At 41.5% G+C, this 17,969-nt stretch overlaps 1 protein-coding gene across 3 annotated transcripts in view; it reads right to left on the bottom strand.

Annotated features, from left to right (window-relative positions):
• lamc3 (laminin, gamma 3) overlaps window positions 1-17,969 on the bottom strand; it is a gene marked incomplete at its 3' end in the record, with an annotated part of 219,918 nt that overhangs the window by 31,653 nt on the left and 170,296 nt on the right. For all 3 annotated transcript variants that reach the window (XM_080420017.1, XM_080420018.1, XM_080420019.1), the window contains exons 13-17: window positions 16,856-17,044; window positions 15,659-15,904; window positions 4,127-4,280; window positions 2,854-2,996; window positions 1,378-1,556 (exon numbers count right to left, since the gene is read on the bottom strand). In XM_080420017.1, coding sequence (XP_080276143.1) covers window positions 1,378-1,556; window positions 2,854-2,996; window positions 4,127-4,280; window positions 15,659-15,904; window positions 16,856-17,044 — 911 coding nt within the window. The remainder of the gene's footprint in view (window positions 1-1,377; window positions 1,557-2,853; window positions 2,997-4,126; window positions 4,281-15,658; window positions 15,905-16,855; window positions 17,045-17,969) is intronic.

Here is a 17,969-nt window from a genome sequence, read left to right as displayed (position 1 = left end):
TCAAAATGTTACTTAAGTACAGTACTTAAGTAAATGTACTTAGTTACTTTCCACCACTGCTGGCGTGCAAGTTGCAACTACTAAGTATGAATCATGCATAACTCCAACGCTAACCCCTATAATGAACCATTCAAATCCTAACCCTAACCACAACCTGATTTTTTTCCTGATTGTCTACGTCTACGTCTTCATAATGGTTCACTTTCTATGTACAGTTTTGTATTAGTTTATGTGCAAATTCATATGGATAATAATTCATATTGGTTAAAAATTATGATGCTAATGGCAACTTTACATCTTTATGTATGACCAGCATATAATGGCATGTAATCGTGTTTATATTTCATATTAGCACTTACTTGCCAGCTGTGTTAAATTCGTACTGTGATTTTTCTATGAAAGCTAAGAGAGATCTATGTCTTTTTTTGTTTGTTACAGTTTTACACGTAATTTTGACCTGTCACACTGAAGATTGTCAATAAAAGGAGCAAGGCGCTCGCTTCCTGGCTCGTGAAAACCGAGTTTGGCTGTCTGTTTAACTTCGTTAACATACTGGCTGTATACAACACGCTGTTGTGGGAACAGAATAATAATCTTTTTTAACCATAAAATAAGAATTTATCTTGTGACCAGCAAAAATTGCACTCACAATGTCTATTTTTCTAATTCTTGGCTCTCACAAGTATAGTAATACAAGTACACACACGCACGGACACACACACGCACACACACACACACACACACACACACACACACACACACACACACACACACACACACACACACACACACACACACACACACACACACACACACCCCCCCCCCCCCCCCCCCCGTGGTGTAAAGTAACTAAGTACATTTACTCAAGTACTGTAGTACGATTTTGAGGTATTTTTTACTTTACTGGGGTATTTCCCATTTTCAGTATGTTTACTTCTACTCCACTACATCTCAGAGGCAAATACTGTACTTTTACTCCACTACAATTATTTGAAAACTTGAATTATTAAAGTTACTTTGTAGATTTCGATTATTATTACAAAACATACATTAACTACTTTCGGCCATTTGATAATAGCCGATCTACAAGCTCACAATGCGTCGCATCTTGTGAGCTTGTACACGTAGATTTACTATTTTTTTAAAGATTTTGCATAATGAGTACTTTCTACTTTTGGTATTTAAAGTACATTTTGATACCAATACTTTTGTACTTTTACTCAAGTACATTTTTAATTCCGGACTTTCACTCAAAAAAATGTAGTACTGTTTCCACCACTGACACACACACACACACACACACACACACACACACACACACACACACACACGCGTACGCACACACACACACACACACACACACACACACACACCCACCTGCTCCTTGACCAGGCCGTAGCAGAGTGGACACTCCTCACACTGGTGTGTGGCTCTGTTGTGATAGTAGTTCATTTCACATTTGTCACACTTGTAGCCCACGAAGCCCTGGCGACAGTGACAAGTGCCGTTGCTGTGACACTGCATGTGGATGGAGCCCATAGGGTCACAGTTACAGGCTGGAAGGGGATAAAGAGGACAGTGACAATGAGTGGGTATTAAAGTGGCAGAGGACCAAAGGGGTGGACATTTGACCACTTGAACCATGGCGTCCCCCTATTCCCGGTATATGCCATAATAGGCTCAGCGCATAACTGTATAGTCACAGGTTTCCAGAAGGTGGCACAACTGTTTCCTGTCGTAGTTCATTTTCCCATAAGCTTTGTTTGGCTATGGCTATCTATTGGCTCAGCAGCAGACTTGAACCGGAAAGACTTTGGGTGCGTTCGAAAATACAGCACTGAGAGCACACTGGCCAATACAAACTAATAGGCGAGTGTGCTCCGGTGCGCAATTTCCCGAACGCACCCATATACGCATATGAAGGTGTGAAATGTTTCCGATTCAAATCGGCTGCTGAGACAATCAAACAAAGCTATGGGAAACGGGTACGCTACCTTCTGGAAACCCAGGACAACAGTTACGCACAGAGCGTATTGGCAAAACCTTCGGTGAAAATAGCAGATCTACAAGCTCACAGCGCGGCGCATTGTGACACGTTGTGAGCTTGTAGATCGGCTATTTACAGCGAAGAGATTCGGTGCAGAGGGGAAAAAAGGAGCAGGCCAAGAATAGAGCCCTGGGGGACCCCGGTCAACAAAGTGCATACGTTTTAAGTGGTTAAAGGGACATTTAAAGACAATTACAAAGTTCCCCTTCATAGATGATTCAATATGCAGTTTATAGTAGTACACAGCAAAACCCTAGAGTGTTAAAGGCACAATCCGAAGTTTCATGCTCTACCTGGGATTCTTACCCAGTCAGGGGAGATATATGGCGCTTATGAGCTTCAAGCAGTACTAGTGGTCAACCAGTAGGTGTCCTCCATGACACCAGGGTCTAAAATGGTTGAGCTTTTCCCAGTGTTTCGCCCAAGAGGACAGGGTTTTGAGGTTAGGTTTAGGCATCATTTCTGTGAGGTTAGGATAGGGTTAAGGTTTGCTTTAGGCATAGTTTTTGTGAAGTTAAATGTTAGGGTTTAGGGGGAGAGGGAGTCCCGGTCTAAATGTCTCCGTGGAAGAGTATGGAGACCACTGCAAATGTACGAGTTATATTGTATTAACATATTCTATCATATAATTTAGATAAGATTCCGGATTGCAGCTTTAGCTCTGAGGGGGTAGCAATGTGTCCATTAGGTTACATTTGTACTATACATTGTCAGAGTTACAAAAGGATGAATTAACACTATTACTATATTTGACTGTGTAAAGAATAATATATTGTGGGCTGCTACAGTATACAGCTCCAGTATACCTCTGCAACCTCGTGAAGAGAATCCAAAGAAGCTGACGCGGCAGGAATCACACAGTCTCCCCTCCACTCCTGCACGACACATGCACTGTCCTGAGACCGGGTGACACGCCTCGGACAGAGAGCCGACCGGATTACACTCGCACCTTATAGGAAGTTAAGAAAAGAAGATATTAAAGGAGGAGTTCACCCAAAAAAGTACTTATTTTCTATCAATTGCACACCCTATGAAGCCTTGAATCCATGGATTATTTTTTGTTTTTGTCGCATTCTTAAGCTAATAATTTGATTCCCGTCTCCTACCGGCTAATGTATCCGGTAGGAGACACAAAGTAGATTATTTGTGTCTCCTACCGGAAATACACACGGTCATCAAATTATTGTCTTAGGAATGCCACAAAAACAAAAATAAATCCATGAAATCAAGGCTTCATGGGGTGTGTAATTGATAGAAAATAAGTAATTTTTTGGGTGAACTCCTCCTTTAAATAAAAAACATTGCATCACCACCAGGCACATTGACACATGGGAATAATGGCGTGGCTCAAATGCTTCTCTGACTTAATCCATTCATCAATCAGGGAACGCGTCTGTGTCATTTTAAGATTTCTTTGGCTATTCAAAAATAGCAGATATACAAGCTCATAGCTTGCGGCACCGAGTGGAAGATTTGTGCAAATCTATGAATATATATTTTTAACTCAACATTTTGCTTCTGGGGGGGTCCCTGGAATAAAACATTTTGAGATGGGGTTCCGCAGCCAAATACATATCCTTTTGACATGAAAATATTTGAGAACCACTGATATTTGTACAGTAGCAACAGTTTTTTCAAAAAACGGTTAGGATTTAGAAGACATTTGTAGAATATAAATTCAAAGATTTGCACACAATGTTAACGATTTTTCAATCAGCCGTGTCAACCGTGTGGGAGGAGTAGCATTTGGGGCGCCGCGCGCGGCCAAAAAAGCCATGTTTTTTGTAGTTCTTTTGCGAATGACGTCGCAATGGTAACGCGTAACGGAAAAAGACTTCCGAGCACACTATTCCCGGCCAAGCCGCACGTTTAGATGTATATATTAAATAACATTAATCATTAAATATTAATAAAGTATGGCGGAATACAACAAGTGTTTTGCCATTACATGGCAGGCACACTTAACAAGTCCCCAGGACTTATTTTTTGTGTTATCCTTTTAGCTCAAATGTCCTCGTGCTGTTTACATTTCTGACTAATAAAAGTATGCAACAATCAATCAAAGGAAAGCTTGTTCACCTCTCACAGCCTCTCCCAGGCTGCAGGTTGTAGAAGCCCTCGTCACAGTGACTGCAGTCCCTCCCCGTCACGTGACCCAGGCAGTGACACCTTCCGTCTGTGGGGTGACACTGGTCCGGTGGCCCGGAGGTTCCTGCTGGAGAGCAGCTGCAAGCTGGACAACACAACACAACACAAACTATCTGATCAGGAATAATCCCAGTGAGCCATAGTCGTCTATTAGACCGCCGTCTAAAACCGTTTTTTTTAAAAGCGTCTATATTTAGACCGTCTATATTATAGACGTCATTTCAATGGCTATGATATAGACAGTCTATATATAGACGCTTAAAAATCAGCTAATCAACGTCTAGGCTAAGAATAGACGTTTAAAAAACATTCACTTTTAGACCAATTATAACCCGGTTTTAGCCTAGCCCTTAGACGTATTTTAGATGTCTAATAGCCCGAAAAATGCTCAGTGGGATAATGATACTTATTATAATAAAATAATGCAATATGTTTGATAAGCAAGCTTTACATTGCAAATAAATAGTGGTGTAAAGTAAAAAAAGTAAGTAAAGTAATTATTTGTAATACTTCTACTCCACTACATCTCAGAGGCAAATATTGCACTTTTTTACTCCATTTGAGAGCTTAGCAAGTAAAAATACAGTATTGTCCCTTGTAATATTTCTACATTGTGGTTTTGTCAATCCTTGCCTCTATTTATGATTTTATGTTTTCTTATTTTTTATTTATTGTTTAATTTGTTGCGTGATGTTGATGATTTGTATGTACTCTATGGACCCCCTGTGTATCTGGAATAAAGTTTGAATTGAATATTTCAATTCGAATACCACTGCTAGTTCTACGGTATCTTTTATCTAAAACAGGGGTCTTCAACGTTTTCAGGCCAAGGACCCCCTAGCTGAGCGAGAGATGAAGCAGGGACCCCCTACTCTATATTGTATAAAATTGTGTTTCAGATTACTTTTTTTGGTCGTTTACTAGGTCTGCTCTTTTTTACCTCTACACCCATACCTCTTTGCCAAAAATAGCCGATCTACAAGCTCACAACGCCTCGCAGCGCGAGGTGTTGTGAGCTTGTAGATCGGCTATTTTTTGGGTAAAGTTCTCCTCAGAAAAGGGATGCTAGGGTTCAAGTGGTTAAGGGAAAATAAAATCATATCACACAAAGTTTTGGCGGACCCCTTGTAGTATCTCTGAGGACCCCCTAGGGGTCCCGGACCCCCTGTTGAAGACCCCTGATCTAAAAGAAGTGGAAGCTTGAATAGGGGGGATTCTTCTTGTAGCCTCAGCCACCCTAGATGAATCCCCAATACCCCTGTATTAAAAAGCTCTCCTCTATCACAGTGTCTGCGTGACAGACACACGGTGAGATCTGGCTGTGTGTGTGCGAGCACAGCCTCCCTCCATCCATCTGAGAGCTGTCTGCGTGCCAGCCATATATTTCTCTAAGCCGGGAGTGTAACTCAAGATACGCAAGACAGCGGGAGTGAGTGTCAGTCAGGGAGACTCATGGTTCTCCTCCTGGATGTGTGTGTCACTGCATCTCAGCAGTGGGTGGGGTAAAGTACTCCATTTCGTTACTTTAAGTCAAAGTATTCAAAATGTACTTGAGTAAAAGTACAAAAGTATTGGCATCAAAATATACTTAAAAGTACAAAAAATGTTTTTAAAAATTCTTTGAAAATAGACGATCTACAAGCTCACAACGCGTCTCATCGTGACGCATTGTGAGCTTGTAGATCGGCTATTTTCAAATTGCCAAAGTATATGTACAGGGGGGGGGCTGACTTGGTTAATGTAGGTTTTGCAATAATAATCAAAATCTAGCAAAGTAACTTGTAACTAAAGTTTTCAAATAATTGTAGTGGAGTAAAAAGTACAATATTTGCCTCTGAGATGTAGTGGAGTAGAAGAAAAAGTTTCGAAAATTGGAAATACTAATTAGTAAAAAATACATCAAAATGGTACTTAAGTACAGTACTTGAGTAAATGTTACGTTCCACCACTGCATCTCAGTGGGTTTAGGAATAGAACCGTTCTAAAGCTTTACTGCGCAACGTCTGGGTTGTGTGTTTATCTCTCTGTCTATAAAGTCCCATTCGTACGTACGCAGCATGTGTGTCGCGGATCCGCGACGCGCTGTCAGCTTGTAGGTCGTCTATTTTCGCCACGCAACGGAGCATAAATGAGGTTTAAGTCTGCTTGACAGCCTCATTCATGTTTCTTCACAGAGAATAATACCTGGGCACTTCAGACTACCCAAATAAAATACTGGAGCACTCGACAGCTCATCAAATTAACAGCTCAAGACATTCAGCTTGAGATTTTTTGACGTTAATTTGAGAGTGTTCACTACCACTCTCACATTAACCAGCGTTCTCTTAAAGGGTCACGTCACACATTTTCAACCCTATATCTTCATATAATTGGTCCTCACTAATGTTCATTACATTACACATGGCTATTGCCGCGCTGCGAGCTTGTAGATTTTTTGGATTTTTTTTAACAATTTCTGCAAATCTTTGAATATATATTTTTTTAAAGTGAACATTTGTAACTCAATCTTTGTTTATGGGGGGGTCCCTGGAACAAAATAATTTGAGATGGGGGTCCACGGCCAAATACATATAATTTTGGGGCGTCTTTGACATGAAAAACCACTGATATTATCATAGCGACATTTAAAAAAAAGAAAAAAAAACTGTTAGGATTTCGAAGACATTTGAAGAATCCCCCAAAAGCAAAGATTTGAGTTACATGTTCGCTTTAAAAAAATATGTATATATTCAAACTAAAGATTCGCATCAAATTTTCACGATTTTTCAAAAAATAATTGCAGATCTACAGGCTCATAGCCGGGCAGATCTGCTGAATAAGAAATCCAAAAATGACACAGATGCGTAAATGTGTTAATTGTTTGTTCCTTCCTTTGTTCCTTCCCTCCTTCCTTCCTTCCTTCCTTCCTTTCCTTCCCTGACCCTTTTCATATTCAACTCTTTCATTCTTCCCCCTCTTCCTTTATTCACTGAAAGAAAACTCTCTGAAAAAAAATAAAACAGAATTCCCAAGTCTCTCTCTGTCATCAACTGTCCATATACCTGCTATATTAATGAAACCATTAAAAACACAGCTATGGGACAGTTAAAGCACATTTCTTTTAAATCATGTCCATGTTTTGATAGCCAAAACAATGAAGTGACGCCATCAAATTCCACGGCTCACACTAGTAACTTGATTGATCACCATCTATTTTGTGAAATCCCCCGACTGGGTAAAGACAGCAATCTGGAGCTACGTTTGGTGCCAAGATGTGAGGACTCATGGATTCTGTGAATTATGAGCCTGCAGATATATTATTAGTGGTGACTGAGTACTGCATAAAAATCATAAAAAGACGCGCGCACACACACACACACACACACACACACACACACACACACACACACACACACACACACACACACACACACACACAACATATTATATTGCTACTGTATACTATACATTCTTAACACGAACCGTAACCCATTAAGACCTGGAACGCATCTGTGTCACTTTTTGATTTGAGCTAAAAAAGCATTATTTTACACTTATTGGCTATTCAAAAATAGCAGATCTACAAGCTCATAGCACGGCACCGAGTGCCGCGCTACGAGCTTGTAGATCTGCTATTTTTTGAAAAATTGTGAGAATGTGTGCAAATCTTTTCATATATATTGTTTTAAAGCAAACATGTTTTAACTCAAATCTTTGCTTCTGGGGGTCCTTGGAACAAAATATTTTGAGATGGGGGGTCCACGACCAAATGCATATCATTTTGGGGGCCCTTGAGATGAAAAAGTTGGAGCACCACTGATATAGAATCATAGGTTTTTTTCAGAAAACTGTTGGGATTTAGAAGACATTTGTAGAATAGTTATACTGAGTTACGTGCAGGTGGCGCACACCAAACATATCTGATCTGCAAACTCACAACATGCGATGCGATGCGAGAGAGTGCTGTCTAGCGCCTTACCAATCAATACCAGCTGTCGCTTTGCCTCTAATTCTGGGTGCCTGACACAGTTAGGCCTGTCACAATTATTACATAATCGTCTAATCGCAATTATTTGAGATAATTGGGCAATTATTTTTGCATAATCGTTTCCACGTTGAAAAATTTCACACATTTTCAAAATGTAAAAATAAAATAGCAGAAATAGCAGATCTACACGCTTTCAACGCGTCACACATCAGATATTTCTGCCATTTTTTTTTTACATGTATAACATTATTAAATATGTCAATAATGTATTTGTATATTAAAGTTATTTGTCATATCTCTGCCCTGTGCCATGTTTGATAACAAAGCCTGTTCCAATGTTTACTGGCCAAACACACAATGAAATCGTTATTCGCAATTATTTGAGTGACAATTAATCGTCAACTTAAATGTGTAATTGTGACCAGTGTTAGAAAGTAACTAAAGTAATATGTAACTTAAAGTAATATTATTACTTACTAGTTACTAGTAAAGTAACCAATTACTTTCGGCAGGGAGTAATAAGTAAAGTAACTATATTACTTTTTAAACAAGTAATATGTAATAAGTAATATATTACTATGTTTTAGTAACTTTTCCAACACAGTGTTGGAAAGTAATGTTTTAGTAACTTTTCCAACACAGTGTTGGAAAGTAACTATAAAGTAATATGTAACTTAAAGTAATATTTTTTTTTACTTAATTTTTTCCAGTAACTAGTAAAGTAACTAATTACTTTTGGCAAGGAGTAATAAGTAAATTAACTATATTACTTTTTATATTACTTTTTAAACAAGTAATATGTAATAACTAATATATTACTATGTTTTAGTAGCTTTTCCAACACTGATTGTGACAGATCTAGACGCAGTGCCCTGCCAGCCTCCTCCTTGTCTCTCTGACTTTGTCTGTGACCCGTGGTACAGTAGGTCCCCGAAGAGCAGTGTTTTTCAACCCTTTTTCATGCCAGGGACCCCTAATATACATTTGGCCGTGGACCACCATCTGAAAATGCTTTGTGCCAGGCTGGGACACCCAGTAGCAAAGATTTGAGTTCAAAATGTTCGCTTTAAAAAATATTTATATATTCAAAGCTATGCACACATTTTCAAGATTTAAAAAAAATAGCAGATCTACAAGCTCATAGCGCGGCACTCGGTGCCGCGCTATGAGCTTGTTAGATCTTCTAACAAGATCAATAGCCAAAACGAAGTGGTTAAAATGATTCCGACGCTATGTTAACTCATTTAGCTGGGGACCTCCTGGTACCCCCTCAAGGACCACTGGTTGAAAACCACTGCCGTAGAGGAACCACATTTCTGATGTGCTCCGTCCATGTGACGCCTAAATGCCGTTCATAGCATTCTTGAGTAGACTCCATCCGGGGCCCCTTTCCTGTTGTGCTGGGAGGGTCCATACAGGCGGCAGCACTGACTCCACTGTAGCTATACGAACAGCCGCTCTCTTGAGGTCTTCTCCTGACTGGTCTGATTTTCCACACTCTCCTCATCCCATGCAAGGCATTCCAGGCAAAGTGCCCTATTCGGAACCTTCAGGTCCTGTTCCGTTGAAGCAGTCCAGGCCCCGAGGTATTTGAAGTCCTAGACGTGCCTCGAGCACCGTACCCCGTCCGCAGTGGCAATGGTTCTGTCCTCTGTGTTAACTCATTTAGTGCCAATGAAATAAGAAAATAATTGCGAACTGTGCCAGCAATTTTTCAAATTTCTTATACCTTTTTTCAAGTAGTCACAGAATATTTATCTCCAGTATAATCGATCCCCTGATGGGTGCTAATCACTGAGGGTTGCACTGTGTGGTTTCACAAATTAGGTCAACGAGGTCATTGGACCTCGTTGACATTAATTGTCTGCCTTTTGAAAATAACATAATAACATTGAAAAATACATAGTAAAAAAAGTATGCTCAGGAGCCGAGATACAGCCTTTTTTGCGAACGCGCGGCCTCCGACGAAGTGGAGCTTACTATGTAACCGTGCTCGGGCTGTGTGTGTGTGTCTCTGTGTGCAGCCGCGCTCTCATTGGCTCGCGCCCCCATGTGACTCACGTGCGTGCACTGCCTGTGTGCAGCCGCCAGAGTGCGCCAGAGTGCAGGAATTTAGACAATGCTCTGATTAAAATGCAGCCTGCAAAACACACACACACACACACACACACACACACACACACACACACACACACACACACACACACACACACACACACACACACACACACACACACACACACACACACACACACACACACACACACACACACACAGTCAATGTTCTCTCCCCATCACAGTGAAATAACACGGATTACAAGTCCGTAAATTCACAATATTTTCGAGCTGCGTTCGCTTCCAGCGTTCGCGTGTCTTACTTGTCAGTAATAAGTTAAACAAGAAGTGAATGGAGCAGCAAATCTTCAAATGATGATATCTTGGGTTCTGAACGTTTTTTTTACAAAAAAAAAAAATTACGATCCATGGAGACCCGCGGAAGCCACATTGTCTGGGGGGAGGGCGAGGGTCTCATCTATCCACCCGCAATCGTCCATTCTGTGGTAATCTTGGCTCAGTTGAACATGGCTCGTTTTCACCCAAAAAACGCAGACTGGGAGAAGAAATCCGAGCTAGATGTGTTTTTCTAAATCTCATAACATGGGAGTGGATGGACTGACTTTTTTTGTTACGTCATAGTTTCTGCTTCTACCATTCTCTCGCAGTCAAGGGATCATTCATAGGTTAGGGAAGAGCGCCCTCTAGCAGACTTCTGGCGGTGAAACCACCCCTATGTGTGAGGTTTGGATATTTGCACACCAAATCCTGTGCTGTGATTGGCCACAAATGTACCCCCCTAACCCTGCACCGTGATTGGCCAATCACAGTCTATTCAGGACTGTGATTGGCTAGGGAAACATGACACATGTGCATAGCCCTATATAAGAAACCATAACTTTAAAAAAAACATACATTTGTTTTTTTTAAGTTATGGTTTCTTCCATCACTTCTTCCATCACTTCTTCCATCACTGTGATGACCACTGTGACCACACCGCCCACTTCACACTGGGTGTGATTTTTTTCTTTTTTTTAAGGACTTAACACATCGGGTGCCAAACACGGTCTGAACCGTGTTTGCGCAGAGTAGCGGTCCGGTGCCGAACACGGTCCAGACCGTGAAATATGTCTTTTTGTTTTTTTCGTTTTTCTCCACACGGGCGGGGCTAGAGCAGCTCTGGGAGTACCCATTGTGATCTTGAGAAGGATAGGCCAGATAGATCACCGGAAAAACAAAAACATGGCTCCCATCCACTTCCTGTCTATTTCCTTCTTTAAAACACCTATATCTCCGAATCTGTTTCCGGTGGGGAAAACCGGTCATGCGCGATGCGCGATCCCCCCCCATTGTAACTCGCGAGTGAAATGTTATCGTTCCAGGCTGTAGCCAGGGTCATCGCGCAACATGAATGGATGTTTTTTTTTACATGGATTTGCTCCTCGTGGAGTCTAGAGCTTTAAACGGCAAAGCGCAGTCAATGGGGAGAATGCTGGCACCCAACGTAAGTTGTTATGAAAAAATGCTGGCACCCAATGTGTTAAGTATACGTCCTTGGCAGGCAATGTGTTAATGGTTAATGATGTCTGTATGATTGTGCCGAGCAGGGAGAAATTATTATATACACACTTGTATTCACATTCATAATACAATATTGGTTCAAACTATTCGTGAGTTTTCTGACTGAACTAACGCAGTGGATGAGTTAAGAAGAGTTAGATCTCACAAAAAAGAAACACTTCAAAGGATTGTAACAGGTGCAGGGGATATCGGTAATCAGCACAGGTGCAAATAATGTTCCTAATCAGTAGCTGTTGTTTCACATAAAGACGCTCTATTACAGAGTCAAACTCCAGACTGGTCACACTTCCAGACAGAGATGTGCGCTCCACTGAGCATGTGAACCTTTCTAGTGGTTTTTAGTCATGGCTGACAGTTCCCACCTGATGTCGTGAGGGAGTTCTGACTGCTCCACACCGTACTGAATAACTACTAGCTTGCATAATGTCTTCAGTGTTGGACTTAAATCTAAGATGTACAGACCATCATGCTGACCTTCAAAGAGTATGATATGATCTCCCACCATGCAACAGCGCATACAATACATCTGAGAAGGGCCGTTTCCCTTGAGTTCAACCTCATTCCAGGTGAAGGTCACTTGGTTGAATTTCCACACTAAGAATATGAGGCTGTTACCACCATTTATGTACAGCTCTCCATTGTAGGCAAAGACCGAATGACAAAAGCGTCCTTCTGGGAGAGGCTGTGCTGGAGGTGTGTTCAGCCAGTTGTTGGTCTCTGTGTCAAACACTCTGCTGTCCCCAAAGCCCCCAAATACAAACATCTTTGTACCGATGATGGTGGCAGAGTGACAACATGCAACAGGTGGTGGAGTTCCTCTGGTGTTAATTAAAGCCCAGACCATTGTGGTGGTGTCCAACTTGTACATGTCATTAGTTTTTCCAGTCCGCTCCTTGATTCCTCCATAGATATACATGACCTTCTCCAAGACACATGCTGTGTGGTAGTACCTCGCCTCTGGAACGGTTCCAGAAATCTCAGGCTTGAACCATCTGTGGGAGTCGACATCAAATTCATAGAAGAGGTTGCAGTAAGGATATCCTCCCCAGATGTAGACGCAATCTGCTATAAGTACAGCTGTGTGGCCCACGCGTCTGGAGGGAACATCAGGGGGACCTTCTCCTCTTCCATTTGTCCATCGGGGCAACTTCCTCCAGCGCAGAGACACTGTGTTAAAGATGTGGACATCAATCTGACCACTGTTCTTTTTCTCATAATTTCCTAAAAATGAGTACACCACAGCAGCTGGGTAGTCATTATCATGTCCTTTCAGATGTATCGTCCAGTGAAACATTTCACACACCAGCACCACTCTGAATCAGTATAAGTAATTTACAGAAAGGTTGTTAGAAGGCAGGGCAATTCATTCACAGAAGTTGCTGAATGGTTTTGAAACTACAATAACAACATTTAAAAGGACAATTACATCTGATGTAATAATGATGTTGTGATATCATTGCGTGATGACATCATTATATGGAATAGCTAATGACGTTACTCAACCTGAATGTCTATTTCAGCTAAATCTATGATCTGAATGTTGTCAGTACTATGACATCAGTAATCCATATTTGGGCATATTGTGATAAAGACACACTATCTGTGTGAATTAAGAGAGAAATGTGTGCAGATAAAAACACCTGCACAAATCAGTGTTGTTACACATGCATGACATCAGTTTGTGTTGTGAGTGACATCAGATCAGAGCTTTGTCAGCCTATATAAGCTGTTGCAGACATCTAGAGAGATCGAGAGGAATACTGAGAGATTATTTGATTGAGGCAGAGACAGAGACAGTGGCACTGATACAGAGACGTTGACAGAGAGACACACAGAGACAGAGAAGAAACAGACGTGGACAGAGTGAGACGCAAAGGAAGAAAAGAGAGATACAGAGATAGAGATGCTGTGCTGGTCGGTTCCTCTGAAAAGAGGACCACAGACAGACCTCTTCTATGGTTGTGCTGCTGGGCCAGTGGAAGACAAGGTGTATTCCTTTGGAGGGTTCTATACAAGGCTGACCTACAACAATGATCAGATTGATGTGCATGTCTTCAACACAGTGACTTTGTGCTGGATGATGTTGCCCCCAGTGAAAACTGGAAGAGGAGAATGTTCCCTTGATGTTCCCTCCATACGCTACGGACACACGGCTGTACTGATAGAAGATATCATCTATATCTGGGGTGGGACAGTGAATTGTGAGAGAACAGTGAATGGCATATGGTTGACCATTAAGGTGGACAGGGACAACATTCTTTATGCATTTGATGTCGACGCCCACAGATGGTTCAAGCCAAAGATTTCTGGAACTGTTCCAGAGGCGAGGTCTGGCCACTCAGCCTGTGTCTTGGAGAAGGTCATGTTTATCCATGGAGGATTCAACCAGCTGACTCAATACACTAATGACATCTACAAGTTGGACACCACAACAATTATCTGGTCTTTAATTAACACCAGAGGCATTCCATCAGCTGCTTCATATTGTCACTCTGCCACCATCATCGGGACAAAGATGTTTGTATTTGGGGGATGTGGGCACCAGGACAACAACATCAGAGTATTTGACACAGAGACCAACTGTTGGCTGAGCACACCTTCTGCACAGCTTCTTCCAGAACAACGTCAGGGTCATGCAGCCTTTGTCTACAATGGAGAACTGTACATATATGGTGGATACTTGGTGGCAATATGGTGGAAATGTAATCCCAAGACCCTTTTCTGGAGGAAGGTTGAGCCCAAGGGGAAAGGCCCGGGTTTGTCGGGTAACATGTGCTGTTGCATGGTGGGAGATCGTATCATCCTCTTTGGAACACGACTCATCTTACATATCTTACATGTAAGTCCTAGTATGAAGACGTTATGTAAGCTAGCAGTTATTCAGCTTGGTCTGGAGCAGTCAGGACTCCCACATAACATCAGGTGGGAACTGGCAGCCATGACAACAGAAAGACAAGCAAATAGAATGAAAAAAATCGACGAGGTCATTGGACCTTGTTGACATTAATTGTCTGCCTTTTCGAAAATAACATAACATTGAAAAATACATAGTAAAAAAAAGTGCTCAGGAGCCGAGATACAGCCTTTTTCAGTAATAAGTTAAACAAGAAGTGAATGGAGCAGCAAATCTTCAAATGATGATATCTTGGGTTCTGAACGTTTTTGCGGTAAAACACGTGAAACACGTCAATGGCACTCAATGAGTTAACTGTCAGTAGTTTTGTTTTTCTTGGCATTGAACTTGAGGCCGATCTTCCTGCTCTCCATTTAGAGGTTAGGTTTAATCTAACCCCTAAACCTAACCTCTAAATGCCTACAAATCAAACACTACTGTTCAAAACACCACTGTATACTGTAGTTCAAAACACCACTGTATAGTAAACACTACTGTATAGCAGTGGTGGAAAGTAACTAAGTACATTTACTTAAGTACTGTGCTTAAGTACAATTTTGAGGGATTTGTACTTTACTTGAGTATTTCCAATTTCCAATTTCCAATACTTTTACTTCTACTCCACTACATCTCAGACGCAAATATTGTACTTTTACTCCACTACAATTACTTGAAAACTTTAGTTACTAGTTACTTTTCAGGTATAAATGATTATATTATGAAACATAGATTAACCACTTTAGCCCTATTTTATACATAGGCTATTTGAATATAGCCGATCTACAAGCTCACAACGCGTCGCATCGCGACGCGTTGTGAGCTTGTAGATCGGCTATTCTCAAGTACATTTTGAATTCTGGACTTTTACTTGTAACAGAGTATTTCTATATCGCAGTATCGGTACTTTTACTTAAGTAAAGAATTTGAGTACTTTTTCCACCACTCCCCCTCTTGTCCACTCACTCACCTTTGCATTTCTGGCTGGTGGTCTGGTTGCGGGCGTCGCCATAGAACCCGGGTCGGCATCGCTCACAGTGGTCGCCCTCCGTGTGCCCCAGACACTTCAGGCAGCGGCCGGTGGCGTGGTCGCACACGCCCACCGCGTTGGGGTCCACGTTCCCGTGACAGTCGCATCTCGTGCACGGTCGAGGCGGGCCGGACTGGCCCAGGGGGTCGCCGTAGAAACCGTCCTCACACATCTGACAGCGACTCCCTGAGGAGGGGTGAAGGCAAAGACAAGGTCAAAGGCAGTGGTGTAAAGTAACTAAGTACATTTACTCAAGTACTACTGTACTTAAGTTATGCCATTATGCCATCTTATAACGAGCATTAGTTAGTTAATCATAATTAGTAATTACCAATTATATGAAGATAGGTTGACAATAGCCTGGTGACGCGAGGTTAGGTTGAAAATGGGTGAAGTGGTCCTTTAATAAGCTATATTCATACACTATACTGGTGACCAGTGGTGTAAAATAACTAAGTACATTTACTCAAGTACTGTTCTTAAGTACAATTTTGAGGTATTTTTACTTTATGTATGTATTTCCAATTTTCTGTACTTTTACTCCATTGCAAATATTGTACTTTTACTCCACTACAATTATTTGACAGCTTCAGTTACTGGTTACTTTTTAGACTTGATTGTTATCGCAAAACACACTAACCACTTCAGCCCCATATGTATTTCGACCATTTGAAAATAGCCGATCTACAAGCTCACAATGCGTTACGATACGACGCATTGTGAGCTTGTAGATCGGCTATTTTCTATCTAAAGATTTGTTTATACATTTTGAACTTTTGAAATGGGACATTAAGCACAATGAGTACTTTTACTTCTGCTGTATTTTTGTATATTTTGATACCAACACTTTTGTACTTTTACTCAAGTAAATTTCTGGATTTTGGTTATACTTGATACTTTTACTTAAGTAAACAATGTGAGTACTTTTTCCACCACTGCCAAAATATAACTTTCAGAAGCTATCATCACCAACAAAATGTCAACAGAGAAACATTTTCTAGTCATAGTTACTTACTGGGTTTGACTACCACACATAACATCCCTAGAATAGGGCTGTTATAGGATGCTGAACTCACCCATCTGTCCAGGAGGACAGTTGGTACAGACCATAGGGCTGCTATGGGATGCTGAACTCACCCCTCTGTCCAGGAGGACAGTTGGTACAGACCACGTCCCCAGTCTCTGCTATCAGAGCACAGCTGCTGAGATGTGGGCAAGGGCAAGCCTGGCAGTCAGCGGGGGTGCCAATCAAAGCGTTGCCGTAGTAACCGTCCACGCAGCGATCGCAGGTCGTCCCCGTGGTGAAGTGTGAACACTCACACACACCTGAATGAGAGAACGCACGCACGCACACACACACACACACACACAAACACACAAACACACAAACACAAACACACCTGAATGAAAAAACAAGACATTTATGTAGTTTTTACACACACACACGCATGCGCAGTCGCGCACACATACACATACACACACACACACACACACAAATTGTCCACGCACACGCACACACCTGCTCCCAACAACACAACTAGTGAGAACATGATATTTTCCTCCTCACCACCAGTAGAGGGCAGTATGTCTCTGGTCATAGTCCTCACAGCCACCCATGAGTGAATACACAACACATACACACACACTAACAAACCCAATAAGAACACATTTCCCTGCTGCTCTCGCCATAGAAAAGCAGAAGACAACTAAATTCACACTGACTGTAATTGCTTTGGGGTGGACGGGGGAATAAATATAAATAAGGGCCACATCTGCACCAAAAAGACCTTCGAGAAGCAAACTATTCACACCCCATGTGAGAGAGATTATCATTTCTATGACTGTCTGTCTTAAAAACAAACTGGAAAAATTCCAGAGCCTGATTTTTTTACACAAATCTTCTCTTCTGGGGTCCCTGGCACAAAACATTTTCAGATGGGGGGGTCCGCACCCAATTATATATCAAGTCTTAATGGGTAAACTCAAAGCTTTCCCTCCCCCCAACACGGGCCAGTTGTGTTCGTGTAGAGTCTAAACGAACACAAACTGGCCCGTGTTCGTCTACACTGTATGTAAAAGAGTTTAGTGCAGTGGTTTTTAACCTTTTTCATGCCAAGGACCCCTAATTTTATATACATTTGGCCCGCGGACCCCCATCTGAGAATGTTTTGTGCCAGGTACCCCCAGAAGCAAAGATTTGAGTTCAAAATGTTCCCTTTAAAAATATATATTTTCAAAGATATGCACACAT

Source organism: Gymnoscopelus braueri (assembly GCF_963280865.1).
Source record: "Gymnoscopelus braueri genome assembly, chromosome: 22".
NCBI lineage: Eukaryota > Metazoa > Chordata > Actinopteri > Myctophiformes > Myctophidae > Gymnoscopelus > Gymnoscopelus braueri.
Note: the sequence above shows the minus strand (reverse complement) of the source record. Positions and strands in the feature narration are given on the sequence as shown.